This window comes from Zonotrichia leucophrys, chromosome Z, assembly GCF_028769735.1.
Source record: "Zonotrichia leucophrys gambelii isolate GWCS_2022_RI chromosome Z, RI_Zleu_2.0, whole genome shotgun sequence".
NCBI classification, from domain to species: Eukaryota; Metazoa; Chordata; class Aves; order Passeriformes; family Passerellidae; genus Zonotrichia; species Zonotrichia leucophrys.
Window position 1 is genome coordinate 50,503,893 of NC_088200.1, and position 23,212 is coordinate 50,527,104.

At 39.3% G+C, this 23,212-nt stretch overlaps 1 protein-coding gene across 1 annotated transcript; it reads right to left on the bottom strand.

The window, feature by feature from the left end:
• Positions 1-915: 915 nt before the first annotated feature.
• SLC35D2 (solute carrier family 35 member D2) lies at positions 916-22,997 on the bottom strand. The gene is made up of 12 exons (XM_064735619.1): positions 22,714-22,997; positions 19,313-19,346; positions 17,091-17,177; positions 16,684-16,751; positions 13,829-13,900; positions 11,777-11,845; positions 10,612-10,714; positions 8,559-8,651; positions 6,129-6,196; positions 5,311-5,389; positions 3,519-3,601; positions 916-2,914 (listed from the first exon to the last, which is right to left on the bottom strand). Exons 1-12 carry the CDS (start codon positions 22,854-22,856, stop codon positions 2,812-2,814), a joined length of 1,002 nt encoding a protein of 333 aa, XP_064591689.1. The 5' UTR covers positions 22,857-22,997; the 3' UTR covers positions 916-2,811.
• Between the last annotated feature and the right edge of the window lie 215 nt (positions 22,998-23,212).

Consider the following 23,212-nt stretch of genomic DNA (forward strand, 5'->3'; position numbering starts at 1 on the left):
TGATCACATTTCTTCACTTAATCTCACTTCACTACAGTGAGGTCACTGCTAAAAAAGCCCCACAAAATTTAGACCATGAACAGATCAATGCACAGGACAACATTTTTTTTTCTGGTCCAGTAATGATTTTTCTTTGTATGTTTCCTTGTAAATATACCCTGGCACCTGTAATGGTATGAATGCCATATTTAAAACCTTAAGTTCAGTAATATGAAATCTGTAGAAAAGTAAGCAGCTGTATCCTAAAAAATCAGTTTTAAGTTTCTGTCTTAGTAACTGAAAGACACAATTATTGATGTTCTGGGTGAAATAGCCATACAATTTCCTAAATTCTAATATGATAGTTGTGTCTGGTTGAGCCCATATTGCCAGAATTTTAATCAGCAAATTTACTGAAATCAACAGTATCTCAGACATAGAGGAAAACAGAAAGTGACTGAAGCTGAATTTCTTTGTGAAAGTATACAAGCAATTGCAAGTACTTCTAGAGAGTACCTATTTCTTGTTATTCCTAGATTTATTTTTAAATTATTCTGAAGAACATTGTCATAAAGACTATCATTATCAGGTCTGTATTTCAGGTGAAAAATCTAAGTCTGAAGCACTTCAAAAACATTCTATGAACAAGAAATTAAAATCACTTCACTATGGTACAGAACGAGCTAAAGAAACTACTTGAAGTACACTAGAATCATATAAAAAACAAATAGTTGTGTTGTTCATATGCTTGGTACAATTGAATGTGTCCATCCACAAAAAAAAAAGTAACCCAAACAAAATACCTGTTAAAACTGTAATCTGTATAATTTTATTTATAAAAGGTAGAGCAAAATATTAATTAATTATATGCAAATGTTAAATGTTCCTTTGTGGGAACTACATCTTATTTAGCAGATGCCTTTGTGTGTTCTTCAATATTGCAATCAAATGTCACTCATACTAATTTCACAATACATGAAAACTTTCCAATTCCTTGTCTCATAGAAGAGAGTTAAGGTTCAGTAATTGAAATTGTGGAGGTAGAGATGTTCTGAAGAAAGAGAAGCCTTATAAAAGAATACACTCAAAAATATTGAAGGTTCCTAAGCATCTAAAAGCAGATGATCATGGAAAAATATTTCCAGCAATGCTTTCCCTCCACAGGTCTTCAACAGATAGAAAATGAAAGTCACATTCTTTGCCAGCTGTGAGAAAATTGATAGTTCAGATTTCTCTTTTCACTTTGACCATGTCTTTAAATGCCGCTTCTAGTATCTGCAGTCACTGCTCCTCTTGCCATTCAAATCCATGCAGGCAGTCACTCCCTGAATTTCTGGCATTACCCACATGTTTCTTAGATCTAATTCAGACTGGTCATTGATGCACTACACACAGAGTAATGTTTTCTGATTTTCTGTATTTTCAGATTAGCTGTATTTTAATTGAAGTGATCAAACAAGTCATTAGACCACCCTGATTCCATGTCAAAGTCTTTCCAAATCTTCTTTTGATTTGATTATTTTCAAAAATTTTGGCTCATGCTCACAGGGAATTGAGAATTTCAACAAGATTAATTTCTCTGCTGTCTTCCAGCACTTCAATGTGCCTATGACATTTTCAAAGGTTAACAGTTTAACCTCAGAGAAACAGGTAAGCATTGTCAAGTATTTTCAAGGAAGGAAATACAGATACAGGTGTTATTGAAATATAGATAAGGGTGTTATTGTCCCAGATGATCAATCAGACCATCAGTGTGGGCCTCTTAACCACTGTACCTGCTGAGCCTACTGTAGTCATCCCCAGGCTCATTATGATTCCTTGCTTAGAACAGAAAGCATAAATGAGTACCAGATAAGCTTTTACTGTACATATAAGACACAACAGGACACTAGCATTTCTCCTTATTTAAACACAAGTCAGTCTTCCACATATGTATGTTTCTCTTTCCTACTATGTTTGTACATAGTAGCACCACTTGTCTGCAGCAAGGTGGTTGCAGATAAAAGGTGAGAGGAGGGGAATGTGATATAAAAAGAAAAATGTACCTTAACAAAAATAGATTTTTCAGTACTGGCTCACAGACACACACACACACACAGAATCTTCAAATATTAAAATATCCCCTGTCATTTCCCTACTCTCCTTGATCTGCTGCAAAGTTATGAGGGTTCATTTATAACAACAGTGACAATTTCTGCAGAACACCATAGTGTGATTGAGGATGAGAAAAACACAGAGACAGAATGCCTACACAACGTACATACACGGACATAGCCTGAATTTTTTAGTTGACACTTACACAGGGAACAATCTGGGGGCAAATACCCTCTTTGCTCCATACTTTCTAATCACTTACTCAAGAGCACATGTATGTGTGAAATCAATCTGAACCACTAGGATCTTTCATCTCCTCAGTGATATCTAGGTTTGCATATGGCATAAGGCAATGGTGAATCAAGCCTCATGATCTTTACAGGGAATTTTGCCTGAAGAGACTACAGGCAGCCACTGAAACAAAGCTCAAAGATCTTGTTGAAATAGCACCAAGTACAGGTAAATGCAGAAATTTACAACTTAAGACTGGCTCATAGCATTCCTTCCTACAAAATGGCTTTCAGATTAAGAAGAAAAGGCTAAAATCAAACTAGCTTGCATGTAAAAAAAAATGGTGCGCAAGAATATTTCTGAGCCAGTGAATTGTGTGAATCTGTGAAAACTGAGGTAGATTTTTTTTGTTGTTGCTCCAAATATGTTCCAGCATATACTTATTTAAGGTCTTGGCAATGCTAAACCAACTTGTATCTTCAGTCTCTTTCAAGGCAGGCATTTTGTCTAAGTCTTTGACACTGTGAGTGCATTCTCTTCATCCCCAGGTTGTGCAGGCTTGCTGTTTCCTCTTAATGTTAAAAATGAGTAACTCAGTCCTCCTGCCATGCTAAACAAAAGAGAATGAACAGTGGTGTCAAAGATGTCTGATGTTACAGATGTCATTTCATAGGTACATAACTTTCCTTCTGAAGAGCTAAAGAACACCAGCTACTATAAACTAGGAGTGCCTAAGAGCTATGTAACCCATCTGAGAAAGCAGCCCCAAGCAGACAAAGATCAATTACCAGTTGCTCACACAGATTCACACACACAGGGCATCATCCAAGCACAGAAAGTAACCACTCACAAGTTAGAGCTTATATTCAATGGGCACAACTCATTCAGTCAGTGTTCTCACTTCCCACCTGGCTTTTACTTGGAAGCCTCACAACTCAGAACTGCTGCTCATAGAAAAATAAATAATTCCACACAGTAAAACTGCAGGCATATTTCCACAATTAGGCCTTACCACAGAAATATTTAATGTCTCAAAACAGACATGAAAAGACATAACTAACTGTAATGACCTTTACATCCTGGAGCAGTGCTTTGTCAGGCCAGTAGTTTCAAAACTGCATCACCAAATGAGTCCAATCAAACAAAATATAAAACTAGAACTCAATGAGAAATTTTCAGCTTCAATAAATAAAGGCTATTCAAGTTTCACTTACCAAATATTTAGCCCTACAAAGTTTAACATGGAGAATATGTAATCTCCACCAATCAACATTCCGATGTAAGCAACGGATATATTCTGAAAGGAAACAAAAATCATGCATTTATTTAAGTCAGATTTCATCTCCATGAATACAAACAACATAAACTATTTCACTTTTCTAAGGAAATAGTTATACTGTATTGCTGACCACTCTAAAATCAGCCTTGAAACTAACTTCATGGATGTCAGCCTTATGGATAATGTAACAATGAAAAAAAAAAGAATAATAAAATCAGTATGTTTTCTAAATGTATACTCTAAATATGTATATTCTAAATATATATATATATATATATTATCTTTGGAATTCAAGTCTCATTTCTCAAAAGTGGGTTTTGGATTCTCCAGCATAAAAAGGATGCCTTAAAGTCACAGTAAAAGTTCTTCATTATTACCTTAAGAGGGTTATCTTTTCCAACTAAATGTGCTCTGAAATCACTTGGTACAGGTTCAAGACAGGCACAGCTTAAAGTTAAAAATTCTACCTCTCACCCACCTGCTTCAAGTTTTGGAAAAATAGACCCCTAAAGACAGAAGGAAAAATGTAGAAGTGTGTGATCATTTTACCAACACTTTGTTGCTTTCAATTGTTTTAGCAGCCAGTCTGCATAATGACATCTGTCTCTACAAGTCTCTAATGGAGACTGCTGCATCATAACCTGCTTCTCAACTTTAACACTGTTCAAAGAGTGTCAAAGACTATTACAGCTAAGAAAATAGAAATAGTCTTGCCCTGACTTAATGGTTTGATGCAGACATATAAAATTTAAAACAATGTTTTCAGGGCCACAGAATGAAAATTACTAGATTAATCTTGCAGCTTTCAAAAAAGAAAAAGGATGTAGAAAGAGAAGTACTGCCCTCCTTTTGCAGATTTTGTCATGGTGAATTTTTTGTTTTCCTTAGTCATGGAAGGGAGCACTTTCAGTACTGTTATTCCTGTTAAGTTAAGTTGAATTCTGAAAATTTTTTGCCCACAGCTGCATAAGTTTTGTCTTTTCTCTTTCAGCTTTATAATTCTATGTTTCTCTCCAAACTGGCCTACTAAAAGCACATGGGCAGTCAGGGATGTTCCTAGACATGCTGTCCTCATCAGTACAAAGCAAGATGCACAGTTTTAAGTTAAACTGAGTTAAAGAAAACAGACTCTAAGGACACCAGGTTCAATTTTTAAGATGTGCATATTTTGGTGTTGGTTAAATTGACCAATTGTACAAACCAAAATTAAATAGTCCATTCAGCTAGAACACAGGTTCTCACATAGAGGCTGAGGCACTTAACCATAAAGCACACTTCATACTTCACCTTAGTCATCATTCTGTATCTACAAAAACCTTACATATCAGCTGCAAAAGAAATTAGTTTAGCCCAAAGTAAAAGTTCACCTGGATTTGCATCAGGGCATCTTGACTAACACATAATAACCTAATAAACAACAGAGGCACAGGATATTCCCTGATGAAATGTGGCTAAATGCACACCTTTTAATTAAAATTGTTCCAGTTTCTCTTGTAGAAGAAATAAAAATAGATCAATACTAACAATGTTTTCTGGAGCATACCTGACTTTGAAGGCAAGAGAACAGGGTCACTTTGTGGTGTGAACTTGCTTGGCACAAGCAGTGTCTCAGTATTAGCCCTCATTTTGAGTTTCCATCTCAAAGCAGAGTCAAGATCACTGCTGAGCCAATGCTCTTTCCTGTCTATTTGAGCATTTTTATTTCTCTCTTCTGGTCCATAACTCACCTTGATTGCACCAACTACTGTTGTTGTGAGTGCAGAATTGTAATGACTGCACAGGACAGTAGAATACATCAAGAGAAACCTAAACAAAGGAGAAAATTTTATAAATTCCTCCCAGGGAGCTAATAAGTTTAACATTACTTCAAGATATTCAACATTATCTGGATCGGTATTTTTCTGGAATCTATAATCCCACCTGCTTCAAACCCTCGTAAAAGAATTTCTGTGAATCTCTAATTTAAGTTAATGATGTGCACATACAGAATATTCAAACTACATGTTAAAATACGCTACTTGAGCTCTAGCAGAGTCAGCTCTTTTCTCTGTGCTGTTCATATGTCAGTGTTTGAAGTTAGTTTGACCCTTGGTTATGACGCGGAAGATAAGAACAGGATGCAAGTCCTTCTTCCTTTGACTCTGCAGTTTCAACAGGAACAAAGCATCGTTTCATTGCTTTTAGGTCTCCCACACTTTTCCAGCTGCTTTGAAGAACAAACACACTGAAACAGTTCTTATACTCAAGGACTTACATGCTATTAACTGCAAAGTTAGATTACTGGAAAAGACAGACAGAAGAGACCGTACAGAAAATACAACGCTAAATGTCATATTGCTCAGCACTCTACTGTGAGGTCAAAAACCCAGATAGCACTAAACAGTTATTTACACCATTAGAAACAGTTAAAAGTCAAGACATAACCCTGGAGGAAAACCCATTTTCTCTGAACTTTAATGTAACTTATTAGTGAGTCTTACGTTTGAGATTTGCAATTTGAAACATTGACATTAAAACAACTTGCTTTATTCCCCCATATCCTTACCCCAACAAGCAGGAAAGAATAAATTGAAAGACAAATAAAACATTTGTCCAGTGCTGGAAATGTGTTGCCTATTAAAAAGAGAGAGAGAGAATTAAGTGCTATATAATCAACTGTAAACACATATAAAATGTACTTAATATGAAAATATGTAAATTCACAAAATACATTTCATTCATACCAAAATTATGAACCACTTATATTACTTCTGGAAACAATTTAATGCATCTAACTTGACAGACAGCAGGATGACAGCATCCCTGATACCTAGACAAGTACTTGTAACATGTAGAGCAGTGCAGGTACACAAGTGCACGCTGTAAGCAATAAACATGAACGCAATACCGAAAATTGTGTTTTGCTATTTACTGACAGATACTAACACTGTGAATAATAACACATAATAAATAGTGTTGATGTGAGATGGACAGAAACAGCAAATACATAAATAATTTCCTCTGAATCTCTTCCACACCACAGATTCATTAATGAACAACTTTCAGGGCCCAAGCCTGTGTTTTTGAGCATTACTAAGGTCTCTCAATAATGAATATTGATGAAAAGGCTCAATCGCTTTGAAGTATCCTCCCTAGTGAAGTGCAGCAAATGAATACACAGTGCCAACCAGCCACTAAGAAACATGTCAGACATTCTTTTCCATCTCTAGCAACTCCTGGATATGCCTCATTTTAATCTGGTTAGTTTACACTTGCTACATAAACAACAAATTCAGCTAAGGCTGAACACATCCCTGAGAAACAGAAAAAAGGCCATTGGTCCATGCTAACAGCCAGCTGAGCCTCCACCATGTGAGGTAATGGGTAAAAAGGATCTTGAGCAGCTCTGCCCTACTAGAATTTTGCTGGTGTGCAACCACATGCTGCCAAGTATAACAGAGAGCCATTCTGGGGCTTCCTTCCTCTTACATTGCATCATGCTTTCCTGTCCTTACAGTGAGCCATCTAGCAGAGGAGAAATTAGTAACATGGGCATTCATTTAAAAACTGCAAATCTCTCCAAGATTACAGAACTAGCTAGAGGAGTAGAAGCATGTCCCTACCACTCGGGGGTAGGGACAGACATAGCACTGTTTCTTTGACTTCACAGCAGAAGACGTATGCTGTGACGGGTCAAGGCAAGAAGTTCTGCCAGGGTAAAAACTGGTCTGAAAATCTGCTCAGTAAAATGGTTATTCGCAATCATTTGCATATCATCCATTTTCCATTTTCTCTGTTTTCTCTGTAATTTGATTTCTGTGTGTTACACTGACACTAGTTATCTGCAACATTTAACAGTACTTCTATTTTTAAGTGACCAAACCAATGTGATGCACAGCAAGCAAAATTTTCCCTAATAGATATTTATTCTCTTCAGGTAACTGAGCATTAAGATGTTTACAGCAAATCAGCCAGTGGGTACAACATACTCCTTATTTTGCCCTGAAGTAAACATAGCAACCAGGTAAAATTCTCTGACCAGGTCTACCAAAATATTTCAAACCCTGTGTTCTGGAAAAGTAATTGAAATCTTACAGCTATAAAAACTTGGGCTCCTTTTCCAAGATAGGCAGCAGCTGCATTTTCCTAAACTGGCACAAGGTCATGCTGGACTGATGACATTAAGAAATTTCACATTCACTATTCTAGCACTTTCAGGGAATCATAATTTTTCTGCTTAAAGTAGAATTCTAAGAACACAGTGACAAAATCGTGTGAGTTCAGGGCACAACAACATACAACAAAGAACATTATAATGATTTATTACATCCTCCAAAGAATTTTCTGTGGCAAATATAAAACATTTCTAGAAAGGAATATGAATGATTAGACTCATTTAACTATTACCAAAAAGGCAGCTCAGCAAGTCTGAGGGAGCCAGGAAAACCTTCTGGTCTGATACTTTATGTATCAGGATATACTGCTTACAGATACTGTACTAGGATTACCTGGGGAGAGTCTTGCTCTCATTCTATGAGAATGCACAATGTAGGTTACTAAACTAGACAGACTAAACAGAAATTTGCCCTGGACATCAGAATGACAGAAAGACTCAAAGAGAAAGATTGAAAATTGTCTGTATAGCTGCAATATTGTTTTAGAACATGTGGCAAATCACACAGTGCAGCTGGATTCTCAACCTTTTGTTCAAGCTGGGTGTACCTGAATATACCTTAGTTCCAAGACAAAGACTCAAATAAGGACTATCACACAAATTAGCTTCTCCTTAAGTGAATACTCATAAGTTCTTACCTGTGAAGGACAAGTCTAACTCACAATTTTCATACTAATCAAACTAATATTGAGGGAGAATTACCTCTTCAGAAACAAACAAAAAGGCCCTCTCACTTCCCAAGAAGCCCCTCTCTTTCACTCCTCAAATGAAATCTGAACAAAATAACATTATCAGTCTGAGATATGCAATATTGGTACTTACCTGCTGAAAATCTCCAGTAGAAAAGCTAATAATAACTGTTGGAATCACCATGAAACAAGCATTATAAAACAGGACACCATATTTTCCCAGCTCCTGTGAAAAACAAACATGGCATTTGGCATTAAAAGCCACTTGGGAGCAAAATACTGCATATTTCTCTGGTAATTCTTCTGACACTATTGTCAGCGAGTAGACAGAATACATCTCAATTTAAAATACAAACTTGCAATCCTTTTATTCAGTGTTTCATACTAAGCTGAAATTCCACTTCACTCACTCTGTGCACTCAGCAGAGTGTTACTGCTCTGTTATACCTTGGACACTTCCCATACAACCCTAGGAACTTTCAAAAGCACTGGTCCAGAAGTGCTTTGTGTTGACTTCACATTAGTCTCTCCCTGGCCAAGGAATCACCTACTCATTCTACTACAAATCAACCACAAAAACATATAACAGGAAAATTAATGAAGTTTGACTCATAGATAGAGCTCTGTAATCACTGGTAATTGATGTAACTTTAAGCGACTTAAGGATTGCCATATAACCTGTGGGTTAACTTGCTTGGCACAAAGGCAGGAAATTAGGAGAATGAAAAAATAACCTTCCCTTCCTACAGATTCAGCCATGCTGCTTAGAAAATCTCTGCAGCCTATCTCTTCTCCTGTGTTTTGCAGAAAATTGCGAGGCTGTTAAGTGCTGCTTATAAATAAAAAAGGAATCTGGAATCGACAAAGATGTCTAAGATTATTAAAAGATATATATTTCTGCTATATAGAGTGAAGCACAGAAGTCAGAAACTGAACCTCTATCCAAGATTGCTCTTTGCTATGGCTTAGTATGTTTCATGGCACTGCATTTGAAGAGCAGCCTTGATATACATTTACATGAGTAATGTATATCAAGACATCACCTAATACCTTATCACACCTGCTTTTGCTGAAGACTTGCTTTTAGATAACTGAAAAAGACTACAGTTACTGTGGTTATGACTTAGGCTGGACAGTTCTCTGTTTATTTTACATAAACCTCACATAACATGTGTTTCTAGTCAAAAGGTCATCATCCCTATATATATACTTATCAAATTTGGAGGTAAACTGTTTGCTTATGGTTTGATTTTTTTTTAATAACTACAAACTCTGCTTTAAAGCCTTGGGAGAAAAGAAAATACAGTTTGCTTACCAAAGTGTAGCCAGAGATAGAAATAACAACTTTTTCTAGGCTGTTCTCTATTAAGAATGCATATATCAACTGGAATGTGAAAGTAAATGAAGTTATGTATGAGTTCATAATGGTAAGTACATAAAAGTCATATAATAAGTAGTTGTCCTGGGGTGACTAATGGGGTGACTTTATGATGCTGAATTTTATCCCCATTTGTCTGTTTAGCCTAGAAATAAGTTTTGTGCCTTTAAAACTAGATCCAAGAGTGAAGAGGGGGAAAAAGAGAAGCAGTGGAAGGTCTGAGGCAGCTGTATTCAAGAACATGGAGATAAGAGCTTCAACTCTCTCTCTCAGTGTGTGTTGTCTGCAGCACAGACAGTGGGAGAGAGCTCCCCTTTGCTTTTAGTTAGTTTTTTTAGCTAGCTGAGGCAGAGAAGTTCCCTGGACTCTACTTTGTCTTTTTCTTGGAACTATTCAAACCTGCTCTGGACTGAAAACCCAGGAAAACATCACGAGCTCATGCCTGTGCCCCACCAGGGCCCAGGACACGGCATTTTCTAGCACCAGAGGGACTGATAAGAGACTGAGCAAGCCGAGCTACACTCCATGACAAGGAATCTCTCTCTCTGAATTTGGCATCTCTTCAGAACAGTGTGAGGTTGCAATGCTTAATATTATTCTTTTTCTTTTTTTTTTTTTTTTTTATGTTTGTGAGTACCTTGCTTGTTAAATAAATAGTTTTTTCCACTTTTCTCCAAGGAAGTTTATCTCCCAATCAGGTAGGGAGAAGAGCCACTTGAATTTGTTTTGTAGAGGGACCCCTGCCTAAATTTGCCCTAAACCAAGACAGTAGCTCACTGCTAAATTCAAACCAACCACCCCAAGTTACCTTTGGATCAATTTTCTGCTTTGTATAAACTCCATTTGCTGCTGTGAAGATATCATTTAGCAACACAAACATATAGCCCTCCAGATTGAAAGACAGATCAGACCTGGGAAAGAAAGAAAGAAAAAAATACGATATTGTAAATAAGCAAAAAATATGCAATGCATTGCATTATCTTGTTTACCAAGAAAAATATTGTGAATGAGGATATGCAAACCCCATGAACTCCAGCCAGTCACAGGTTTTGCTCCAAGCCTTCTTTGTAAGTACTTTAAGTTTCTCCAGTCACAGGACCATCACAAATGAAACATCAGAGTTCCTAATGCTCAGTGTGAAAGTGGCAGGAAATGTTCAGTTTCCATTCAGAGAAAAATTCCACCCATCTCAACCCTGACCAGTCAAATTATAACTGAATTTACTTACCTATTTCTTTTACTAGAAAGAAAGCGGCTAGGGAATAAAATCCAACTGGTTTGTATGTTTTTCCGACATATTGCCATACTTTTTTTTTTGACTAGTTACTTCATCAATACAGGGTAATTCATTTGACAGGATATGGCTCTATCTCTGCTCTATCTCTGTCACATCACATGGAAATTATTTACCCTTGTTCATAGCAAAGCCAGGAAACAAACAAGGAAAACACTAACTTTGCAGATAGGTAAAGGCTTGTTCAAACAGAAAACAGAGAACAACAGCATATGGGTGCATTGTAGCAATTATCTCACAATGGAACTTTAAAAAAAAAAAATGGGAGGGGGTTATGATTAAAAAAATATACAATGTGTAACTCCATATTTGACTACCAAAATATCATTCTTTCTATCCAGAACAAGAATATACTTTTCCAAGATTATTAAAATACAATGATACCATGAAATAAAAACAAGATTCCTCACACAGTTTTAACTTGCTTCACTTACGATCCTGCAAACATGGAAAACTTAGAGGTGGAAAAAGACATACCCAAAGACTGTCAGCAGGAATTAGATTTTTTCCTTTGTATAACTGCAGCTCCCAGTGATGTCACCAGAGAGATTTTCCAAATCAAAACTTTATCCACAGTAACTTATCTCCACTTAGGTTTACTCAGAATTAAACAAGGAAAAAGTTCTCCTGCTGTCCCTCCCCTCATAATATGGCTTTGTATGAGAAATTAAAACCTTACCCAGCGGCTATGAAAGCCCCAAGAATGATGGCAAATACGCTGACTATAATATTCAGTGGGTACCGTTTCCTGCAGGCAAAAATTGAAACAGTTCACATTTTCAGTATTTGAAGCAGAGATTAAATGGCTGTCTGCCTGAAAAGTTTCAAAGCAATTAACAATCACAGAACACAGAACAGGGCAAAGTCTTGACAACCTTACAGAAACAATGTGATTGCTCATATGCCAGGCTGTCAGACCTTGGCCCTGAGAACGGAGATTGAAAAAGCACTCTGAGCACTCTCTTACTAGACAATTATGAAAGTAAAGATTAAAGGTTCAAAGTAACAGCACTGAACCAAACAAATTTAATGTGTATTGATATTCATAATAGACATATTTCAGTGTCATCCAGCAGTCCAGTACATCTCTCATGCAGTTTTTCATACCACCTCTGTTGAGGAAGATGCTATACAGCACATTGTCTGGATTATTTTCAAATAGATACTTATTTTGAACTCAAACTCAAACTTTTTACTTGAAAGGGAAAACATGGAGCTTATAACTTTCTTCACCACGACATCAGTGCTGCCACAGAGTAGTAAAAAGCATACTGTAAACCTATTAAAAGGTTTTTATATCTACACCACTTTATTTGGAAATATCTTAAGCATTCATTTTTGCATCGTACTGCAACATGCCTTACAGATATTCCCCTAGTCCTTATTCTGTCAAGATAAGACTGAGAGAGAAGATCCTCGAAACAAAATGTACAATTCTCTTTGAAGAAATACTCTTGGAGAAATCCTGTGTTTAAAGGACTACACCTGTGGACTACTGTCCCAAGAATAAAGTGCTGAGCAGACTCTAGATAAATTAGGCTTTGATCACAATGGCTCTCAAGAGTAACAATCCAAATCTTGATTGTTTCAAAAATCCTGACATAAGCCTGCACAGACTCTCTAGAGTTCTTTCACTTTCAGCCCTGACGAAGTCCACTGTGTCAGTCTGCACCAACACAGCATTCTCCTCCCAGGCTTTCCACTGGTTAGGATGTTGCTTGCACTCACAGGCCACATTGCTGTTCTCCAGCTGAGCATTTATGTGCATCTCACTGACACACATTTTTTTTCACTTGCTTGTGGGAGCGTTCAGGCCAACAGAAGACAGCAAGTTTTGCTTTCCCTGGGAGAAGTTAAAACTACATAAGAATTCCAGAGCATCTCCCAGTATGAATCACATTGATCAATTAATTGCTGCTTCGGCCAAAAGCAGATGACAGTTTAGTTGGGGGCTTTTTGCAGTTTTAGCTTTCCCCTGATCATCACTCTCACGCTGCCTGGGTTCAGATTCAGCAAGCTGGTTTTCTCCTTGTGAGTTCATCTGGTGAGCTCAGCATCAGTCATGTGGATAGAACTGTGGAATTCTGGACAAAGTATGATGTATTTCTACTCCTGTTCCTCCTGTTCCTCAGTACTACTGAAATTAGAGATCCTGAGCAGCTAGCATATCCTTCTTAATTTCTCATGAAAAATAACATAGGTGTCTGTAAGTAAGGAATTCTGTGATCTAAGAACTGGTAAATACCATTTTGCTTATTAACCTGGTATGTTTTCAGACTTGACCCAGACAGTTACTCTACATAAGCAGACTGCCATGCTATCAGTACTCTTTGGAGACATAAGGATCTGTCTGTTTGAAGCAGTTCACAGTTCAGAAACCTCCAAGACAAGACACAAACAGAACCACTGAAAGTGACTGAGTTGTGTCTGCTGACCCAAAACCCATGTAATGGTCTAGAGAATGAGATATGAAAATGGAGGCAAGTTGATTTTTTCCCTCTCTTCACTAAAATGTCTAATCTATGCCTTCAAAAAAGCTACATAAATCACTTTCTTTCTCTATTTGTAAGTAAAAATTTCTTTCTCTACTTGTAAGTAAAAATCACTCATTCAATTTTCTGATGAGATGACACAAGTAATCCATTTATGTGATCAAAAGTGAAGGAATCTTAAATGAAAAAAAAAAAAAAACAACAAAAACACAACCCCAAAAACAAACAAAAAGGATCACCCAAGTATGATGATTTCCAGCAGTAAAGTAAGTGGAATGGCAAACTTCCTGAGCACTGTAAACATCGGCAAACTGTCAAAAAAACCAAAATAAAAATCCAAGCATAGTATCAGATTAATAGCACTCTTATATTCTAACTCTTATTTTACTAACCCAGGGGATGGAACAATTAGTCCAGGAATAAGAAACCAAACCAAATAGCAAATCATGTAGTACATATATATGAAATGTCAGTCTGAAATGCACATGAGACAACCAAATAATTGAAAGATAGCAAGCTTTGCCAGCGAGTAAATTTGTGCAACTGGCTATGTTTGAAGGTCACTCTGCATTACTGAAGTGGAATATAGTAGGTATTTTTTACCTAGCATAACCCTTATAAAATAATTCTTCCTGCAAAATTCATAGGCAAAGTTAAATAAAAACTATTTCTATCAAAACTTAAGAGGAGAGACACTAAACTTTTCTCTGAAAACATGTAACAGAAATAAAATACAAAGAAAGCATGCTTAGTAAACAAGCTGTACTTTGAAAAAGTAAAATAAATCCATGACCAAAGAATTAGAGGAAATACAAGAAACATAAAAGGTGGGGCCACAGCTGCAACTACGAAACAAACTTCTATTTTTAGCAAGATGTTGTTGATCTGCATGAAGTAATGCAGTTGGAAACCTTTCTGGGTGAGAAAACACTTGCATCTGACACTGTAAATATGACAGCATGGCCATATGGACCAATTAATCTCCTGCTAAAGATAATTATTAACAATTGCATTAGTCAATGATACAATTCCTTACACAATGTTTAAAAACTTTACAACACATATTTTGAATTTATGCATGGGATCATCTGCACCTTCCAGACAACCTAAACAAGGTGAAGAATTCAATGATGTAAACAAGTATCATATATTGTACCAAAATACAATGTAACAAAATATTAATGGTAGGAACACTGCAGGCATTTTAAAGCTTCTGTTATAAAAATTAGTTAAAACTAGTAAATCTAAAATTGGTATACCAGCCACAGGAGAGGGAGAAGGCGCACTTACATACCCTACTAAGCATTTAAATTTACAATCAGAGAAAAGGGAAAGAAAAGCCCAACTTTTACGGCTTTAAAACTTCTTTCATATTCACAATGGCTGAAGTGCTACCAGGCACAGTACTGCCTAAGTCTTAATGTCTGTTTCAGTGGAACAGCTCGTGAACACATTCAACAAGGAGTTGCAGAACCAGGCATCTAGTGTTCATAGCTAGAGAACATTAATTCTATAAATAAAAAGAAATGTGTCACGGACATATTTTATGAAAAATCCTTTTGCTAGGATTTTTTCTCCTGAGAAGCTGAGAGGCCTCAGAAACGAAATGCAAACCATAATTATTTGCTGCTGTAGAATGCAACAGGTGCATCTTTGATTGGTCTCATGTGGCTGTTTTTAATTAATGGCCAATCACAGTCCAGCTGTCTCAGACTCTCTGGTCAGTGACAAGATTTTATTATCATTCCTTTCCTCACTAGCCTTCTGATTAAATCCTTTCTTCTATTATTTTAGTATAGTTTTAATATATAATTTTATTTTAATATCATATATATCATAAAATAATAAATCAGCCTTCTGAAACATAGAATCAAAATTCTTGTCTCTTCCCTCATCCTGACAACCCTGCGAACACCACCACAGAAATGTAAACAAATTAAAAGTAATACACTGGTGGACCTCATCACTCTCTACAACTCCCTGCAAGAAGGGTGCAGTGAAGTGAGGGCAGGTCTCTTCCACTGTGCCTACAGTGAGAGCACCAGATGTTATGGCCTTCAGATGAGGCAGGGGAGATTCAGACTAGATATTAGGAAAAAATTGCCACTGTTAGGGTGATCAGGCATTAGAATGGGTTGCCCAGGGAGGTTGGTGGAGTCACCATCCCTGAAGGTGCTTGGATCTGGCATTGGGTTGGTAAGATTACTAGTCCAGGGTTACAGTGGTAATAGCGCTGTGTTTACAGTTGCACTGGATCATCTTACAGGTCTTTTCCAACCTTGATGATTCTATGATTCTGTGGTTCTACTTTCTTTCCTAGCATCTGTCTAATAGTTATGAATTGCACACAAACCTGCAAAATTCTGTTTTGGTTTAGCTTAGTACCAAAACTTCAGGAGCCTGCAACAACATAGAAAACCATCACAATGGTAGTGGTGTATCCTGCTGTATCCTCTAGCTGTATCCTCCAGTCCTGGTGCAGCCATCATGCTTCTGTGCTTGTCTTCCACAGAAAATACAGACATTCATTCTATCTGCATTGCTTACACCTTTTTAGCACTAGCATGGAAGCAGGTCTCATGGGTCTAAGCTTACATGGGAGTCAAGGCACTCTTCAGCAGTGCTCTCTGACAACCACCACCTCCCCAAGCACCACCACTACTCCACTACACAGTAGTTTTTAATTTCTTGGTGATTCCTAAATATCTGCCATGACACCATGGTACAAACATTTTCCTTATGCTTCTTCCTTCAGAAACACAGTTTTCCAACTCTCTGGTTAAGACACCCAGGAAAAGCTGGATGCTTGGGTGTGAGGCAAAAGTGTAAGCATTTTCATGGTTACACAGGAGTATTGTGATTTTATGTCAGCACAGGACTGGCTAAGCTCCCCTTAAAGGAAGTAGACAACTTGTAAACTGATCAAATGTTTGTGTAAAAATTTCATAACAGTACCAGGGGTTTACACAGACAGACAGACACCACATGGATTTAAGACTCCAGACAATGCTCTTCTTCAGTGTTTTTTTTTTTTACCCCACAAGAAAAAAGGGTAAAATCCAAACAGTCTACTTATAACTTCTACTTACTGTACCTGAGTTTGCTGGTACTTGATAATCCACTTAAGTTGTTTCCAACATAAATCAGAGGCAGAGGAAATAACTGTGATAAAATTAAAAGCATAACTCAGATTATTTTGTTTAGAAGTACTGTTGAGGCACTTTACTTGATAGAATTTGATACCAGTCATATCAGATGTACTTTTGTGAAGAAAAAGGGGTTTTTCAACAGGAAAAAAGGTAACTATGCTGCAAGCTCATCTGCAGCTCCTATTTATGTGATGGGTCATGACCACAGCTTCACTGATGTTATTAGAAGAGTTGCAAAGAATCCCATTTGAAAAAGAAATGCAAATGTTTTTCTTGTCTCCATAAGAAAGAATGCTACTATAAGAAGTAACTAACTCTTTCCTGTTAATACCATGACATATGTGATCCTTACCTTCACAGGTATACTTTTGTCAAAATCAGGGAAGTGAACAATCTTATTTAGTTTTGACACATACAAGATAAGTATAGTGGCTGCCATCTAAACAAAAAGAAAAAATGAGAAGTCATGCAAGGGCAAAATTGGAATGTGTGAATGAAAAAACTGCTTCAAAGACAAAATCTTTATATGAATTTGACAAATGCTAGGTTTTATGTATTTCTTTAAAAGAACAGCACAGAATGAAATTATCAAATCAAAGTAATTTTGCTCTTATTGAAACAATTTTGTCAGCTATTTACTTAAAAGCAAAATACATAAATATACTTTACTATCCTGAAGAAAATTAGTGGCATTCTGTGAAACAATGCATGCTGAGAAGGAGTTGAGAAAATAAAATAGGACACAATCCCAGATAAACCATGAAATTTTTACTCAGAGAATAGTTTAGTCTGCAGAACCATTCCCAAAACTTTTTTTTGGTAATACAACATGGAAGTTGGGCATTGATCAATCTGTTGACAACATGACGAAGAAATAGTAAAGATGCAGACAGAATGAAGAAGAGTATCTGAGCAATCATACATCACAGGTGTTAATGTTGCCCCAAGGAGTCAAAACAAAGGGTCAAATTTTCCTAATATGAAAATACAGCAATCAACTATCTAGAGGATGAGGTGGAGTCATGTTCTGCAGACTAAAGCATTATACCATATCATATGTACTTTATAGTGTTCAGGAAAATCTTGGAAGGATCTGTCAACAAAAAAATGGGAATGCCATTAAGTCTTTGATTCTGCAAAGACTCTTTTTTTTTTTTCCTACAAAAGAAAAAAGCCACATCAAGACATGAATTATTGCCACATTTTCAAGCCTTTCACTGAAACAAGGTCCATGGTTCCTTGAGCAGTCTGGGTATGTAAAACTCTCTATCACATCTCAAAGTCTTTACAAGACATTTTACTTTCTCTAGCACCTAACAGCAGAGATGTCAGACCTGCGGTACCCTGGTTTCAATACTCCCTCACTACCCCCTGCTGTGCAGCCTTGGCAGAAAGCAAATTCCCTATAATATTGGAAAATTAATCCCAATATAACCAGTTAGATTGTGCCTGGGTCAGTGTGGTGCTCACTGCTGAGCCAAAGGCGGCTTCTGTGGTGCTTTACCCCAGAGATACCTTGGCTGCTGGAGATTGCAGTAGGGCACTGAGCAAGTCCAGGCTTGTCAGGGACTCCGTTTACCTCAGGAGAGAGAGCTTCTGGCGATGATGAAGAGAAAAAAGGAGAGGATTCTGCTGGAGGGTTATATCCAGATGTTTATTCCATGGTTACAGAGGTCTGAACCGGGGCAACTGCCCCAACCAGAAGACAGCTGCATGGTCTGATTAACCTTTTAAGCTCAGGGCAGGGGAAGGGGAGGGGACAGGTGAGCTACCAACCAGGTGAAAGGGGCAGGGTCTCAAGGGAGGATGACCAACCACACGACGACCTTCCTGGAATGTAGCCTGATTGACAGGACTCAGCAAGGGGCGAGGGGGAAGGGAGAGAGTATAGGCACACCTGGGAAGGGACCCGGAACTTTAAAACAGGACATTGCAACACACCGCAACACTATAAAATGTATTTGCCTAAATAATACTTGCTTCAAGGCTCAGTCTTTATCAGTGATCCCTCCCTCTTTATGGACCCAGTCCACAAGCATTTGAACTTTGGTTTTATCACAATGTCTCCTAACAACAAACATTTCTGCTGCCATACTCCAACTAATCCATGGGTAAATAAAACAAGAAAGAATCAAAATTTTGCACTAGTCCTACTGGAAAACTGCTGGGAAATGGGGAGAAATTTATGAGGAAGTTAATGGTTTGGCTACAAACAGGGGAAATATCTCTGCATGCAGTCCACAAGGGCTCAAGGACCCTCACAGAATGTATGTATACAGAATGTATGCATTTGCTGGACAGTTTTGAAGGCCAGATTCCTTAATTACTGAACTTTACAAGGAGAATTAAATAGCATTCCAGTCTTTCACTGGAATGACAGGCAGTAATCTTGACTAAAGCTCAAAATTGCCTGTTTTCAATGAAACAAATTATAGTTCCTTAAAGTGTATCTAATCCAGAAGACAAGCAGTTCACTGTAACTGTGATTTTGCCCCCTAAAATCTACCTCTATTATCATTAGTTTAACTTAAAAAAATAATGAATACTTTTAGTATGCTTTACTTGTGAACATACCTGTCCAATTCCAAGAAACATTGGTGATGGGAAGCTGAAAAGCATGAACAGATATTTAGTACTGAGGAATGGAAATAAATAATTAGAAAAAATAAAAAAGTTAAATTTTAAAACAAAATTCAACAATTAAACATGAGAATGACTGGCCTGTGTTTAAGAAGCGCTCAGGACTACACTTAATGTAGTAGAAATATTTTATTTCTGAAGCCCAAATGATACAGCCCATGTACAGTTGATCAATTCTGAATTGCTAGTTGTTTGGAGAATACTCATAAGTGAAGGTAACACACTTAAGAGAACTCAATGCACCATTTCTTGAGTAGCTTCACGTATACATTTTAAATCGTAAGATGGGATAGTAACTAAAACATCTTGCACTTGCTCTAACATGGAAGCTTATCTCTACAATCCAATCATACTAGCAATATGTTTTTGTCAAAATCACGTTCTTAGGTAAATGTTGTAGAAACATCTATTGTCTACTAAACCAGCTACATTCCTACTATAACCCTTCAGTAGGTTTTAGCTGAAAGCATGGATAGAGTCACAGAAAGGTTTAGGTTGGAAGGGACCTTAAAGATCATCTAGCTCCAAATCTTCTGCATGGGCAGGGACACTTTCCACTACTCCATGTTGCTCAAAGCCTCATCCAGACTGGTCTTGTTGACTGGTCATCTCTAGGGATGAGGAGCCCACAGCCTCTCTGGACAACTTACTCCAGTGCCTCACCACTTTCACAGTAAAGAATTTCTTCCTAGTATCAATCTAGACCTCCCCTCTTTCAGCTTAAGTCCATTTCCCTTTGTCCTATCACTACATGGCCTTCTCAAAAGTCCTTCTTGAGCTCTTCCCTTTAGGTACTGGAGAGCCACAGTAAGGTCTTCCTGGAATCTTCTCCAGGCTGAACTATCCCGTCTCTCTCAGCCTGTCTTCACAGGAGAGGTGCTGCCATCCTGCGATCAGAGCCACTGTGATTAGTGGCCTCCTCTGGACTAGTTCCAGCAGATCCATTTCTTCTTTGAGTTGGGGGGCTTCAAGACCTGGATGCATTATTACAAGTAGGGTCTCACCAGAACAGGGGCACAGAATCCCCTTCCTCCCCCTGCTGGCCTCACCTCTTCTGATGCAGCCCAGGTGTTGGATTTCTGAGCTGCAAACACGGTGCTGGTTCATATTCAGCTTTTTACCACAAACATCCCCAAGTCCTTCTCCCCTGGGCTAGTCTTGACCCATTCTCCATGCACACTATATTTGTGCCTAGGACTGCCTCAGTCCAGGTGCAGGACCTTGTACTTGGCCTTATTGAACTTCATGACATTTGCAGAAGCTGCAGTTCTCCTGCTTAGTGCAGTGAGAAACATACATCTAATATTAACATAATTGAAATGGGAACAAAGCATTGACAAAAGAAACAAACACACTGACTCACAGCAAAAAGGCCATAAGAGCACTACAGTCCTAACACAGAGCTAGGAGCAATTGATAGCAAAATGTCTGATTTTCGGCTGTTTGGATGGCCTGGAAAGGCCCGGGGTGGCCTTGGGGCAGCCCGCGTTTCAAAGGACGAGAAGAGGCTTTAGTTCTTTTCTCGGTCTCGGTGTTTATTAATTGTTTATCTAAAAGATTTTCTCTCTGCCCGACAGAGGTCTGCTCAGCAGCCAGCCATGAGCACACTCCCCTCCCCTCCGGGCGGTCTCCTATCTTTATACTCAAAGTTACGTGTACAATATTTATCATTTTTCCCCAATACCTTTCACCCTTATTGACCAGTGCACTTTTAGTAATGACCAATCCCAAAGTGCCAACATCACCACAGAAGATGGAGGAGAAGAAGAAGAAGAAGAAGGACAGGACACACCCCAATTCCTCCATCTTACTTCTCTAAACCCCCCTGTGCAGAAATCCTAAACCCTGTGTTTCACTCTCTAATTAACTTATCCCTTCACCATTCACTCCGGTGAAATCCTCCTATCCTCATACAGGTGTCGTCTCCTGTGTAGGATCAAAGTCCAGCCACCAGACACTTCTGGCAACATTCCAGGACTCCCGAGCCCCCCAAGGGTGGTCTTGGTGACTCAGCACCTCAGTCCTGAGGTGCTGAGATCCCACAGCAAAAGAGATCAGGGAAACAGAAGTATTGGGGGCAGGAAAAACATCAAAAATAGCAGGACTTCCATTTATAATCATGTGACACTTAAACTGCCTTTTGTTTAGTATTTACAGCCCCCCATATAAAGATGGAGAGTTTGTCCAACTGTACTGCACAGATTTCTGCAGACATTTGTGATTTGCAGAGGCCTAAATATTTCCAGCATTGCTGTAAGGTCTTAATACAAAACTTAGGTTTACTGACGGACATACTCGATTATCTCACGCAGATGTGCTAGATGTATGCCAAGGACTTTCAGGGAACTGCAGTCCATAGGATAAAAAGCACTATAAAATAAAATCTCAACTTGCACCATGTACAATTTATGAGACATATTAAATACAGCTGCTATATGTTCAAATAGCACTAAACATTAGAAAATGAATTTGGCTTTTTAACTTTCTTCTCATTTTGGTTTTTCTTTTTCTTATTTTGATTCAAGATGAGCTAAACCACAGCAAAAAAAGAGCAAAGATTTTAAGTAAAACATGTTACTGGTGACAAAAATGGCAGTCACAGGACAATATAGAATCATAGAATATCCTGAGTCAGAAGGGACCCGGAAGGATGATCGAAGTCCAACAAGCATACACACCTAGATGGGAAAAGAGTTGGAGAAGAATGCCCAAGTTCCTACTTCCCTCAGCTGCAAGACTAAGAGTAAAATGTAGTGTAAGAGGTGTGCAGTTAATGCTGTTGCTTTACACAGTGGTAGAAGAATCTAATTATCACCTGGATTCCATATGGGAATTAGCGCCATCAAGTCAAGGACGGAATCTCTCGGTGTTTTTATGATCAAGCCATTTTACGAAGTTCACTTTTCGTTTTTGGCTACCTCAGAAAACAAAGATGCTGGAAGGAAGATACTGTTCGGCAGGAACAGTTAGAGGATACGCTGTTTCCCTCACGGGTGTCTCAGGTAGTGCGATCCTCTGGGAATAGCGAAACGACCCGCAGGAAAAGAGGGGCATAGTCGGAACTGTGCCTGCCGTCGGGCGGTGCTGCAGAACCGGTACATACTGGGCACGGGTGAGGTCTCAGATTGGAGAAACCGGCCCTGCTTCCAGCACATTACCCACTAGCTGGCTGCTTGGGATCCCGAGCTGCACGGACACCCGAGGGTCACGCCTCCGGGAAGGGGAGCAGGAGCGGGAAGGCTTCTGCGCCGGGCAGGGACGGAGCCTGGTATGGCCCGGCACCGGCCGTACCGGCACCGGCTGCAGGGGGCCGCCCGCTCCGCCCCGGCGCTCACCTGTAGGCGCTGAGGAGCGCCTTGTTGACCAGCACGATGAGGAAAGAGCACGTCCCGTAGAAGAGCGCCGAGAGCACCCTGGGAAGTGTCGGCGAAGCGGCGGCGGCGTCCGCCTCCTCCCCCGCGGCTTGCCCGGCGCTCATGGCGGCGACGAGCGGTGGCGAGCAGGGCCGCACCGCGGGCTTGCACCAGGGTGGCCGTGGGGACGCCGCTCCTCCTCCTGCTCCCCGGCCCGTCCCCAGACGGCGGCGGCGGCGGCGGCTGCGGCCCCGGGTCCGGGTCCGGGCGTGGCGGCCCTGCGGGCGGGTCTGGAGCGGCGCCGCGCCTCGCCTCGCCTGCCGGAGGCGCTGCCGCCGCCAGGGCCGGGGCGCCCCGCCAGAGCGGCCCGCGGGGCTCGGCGGCGGCGGGGCGGGCACCGCGCGGGGCCTCCGGCGGGCCGGGGCCGCGGCAGCCGGGCCCCCAGAGCGCCCGGCCGTGTTGTTAAACCAGGCCGGCGGCA

Excerpts from the sequence above, each read along its gene's own strand:
- SLC35D2 (XM_064735619.1), bottom strand. The coding sequence starts at position 22,856 with ATGAGCGCCGGGCAAGCCGCGGGGGAGGAGGCGGACGCCGCCGCCGCT. Across the intron at positions 19,347-22,713 it reads GCGCTCCTCAGCGCCTACAG|CTTCCCATCACCAATGTTTC; the intron begins GTGAGCGCCGGG and ends CATGCTTTTCAG. Across the intron at positions 8,652-10,611 it reads AGCAGAAAATTGATCCAAAG|GAGCTGGGAAAATATGGTGT; the intron begins GTAACTTGGGGT and ends TGTTTTTCACAG.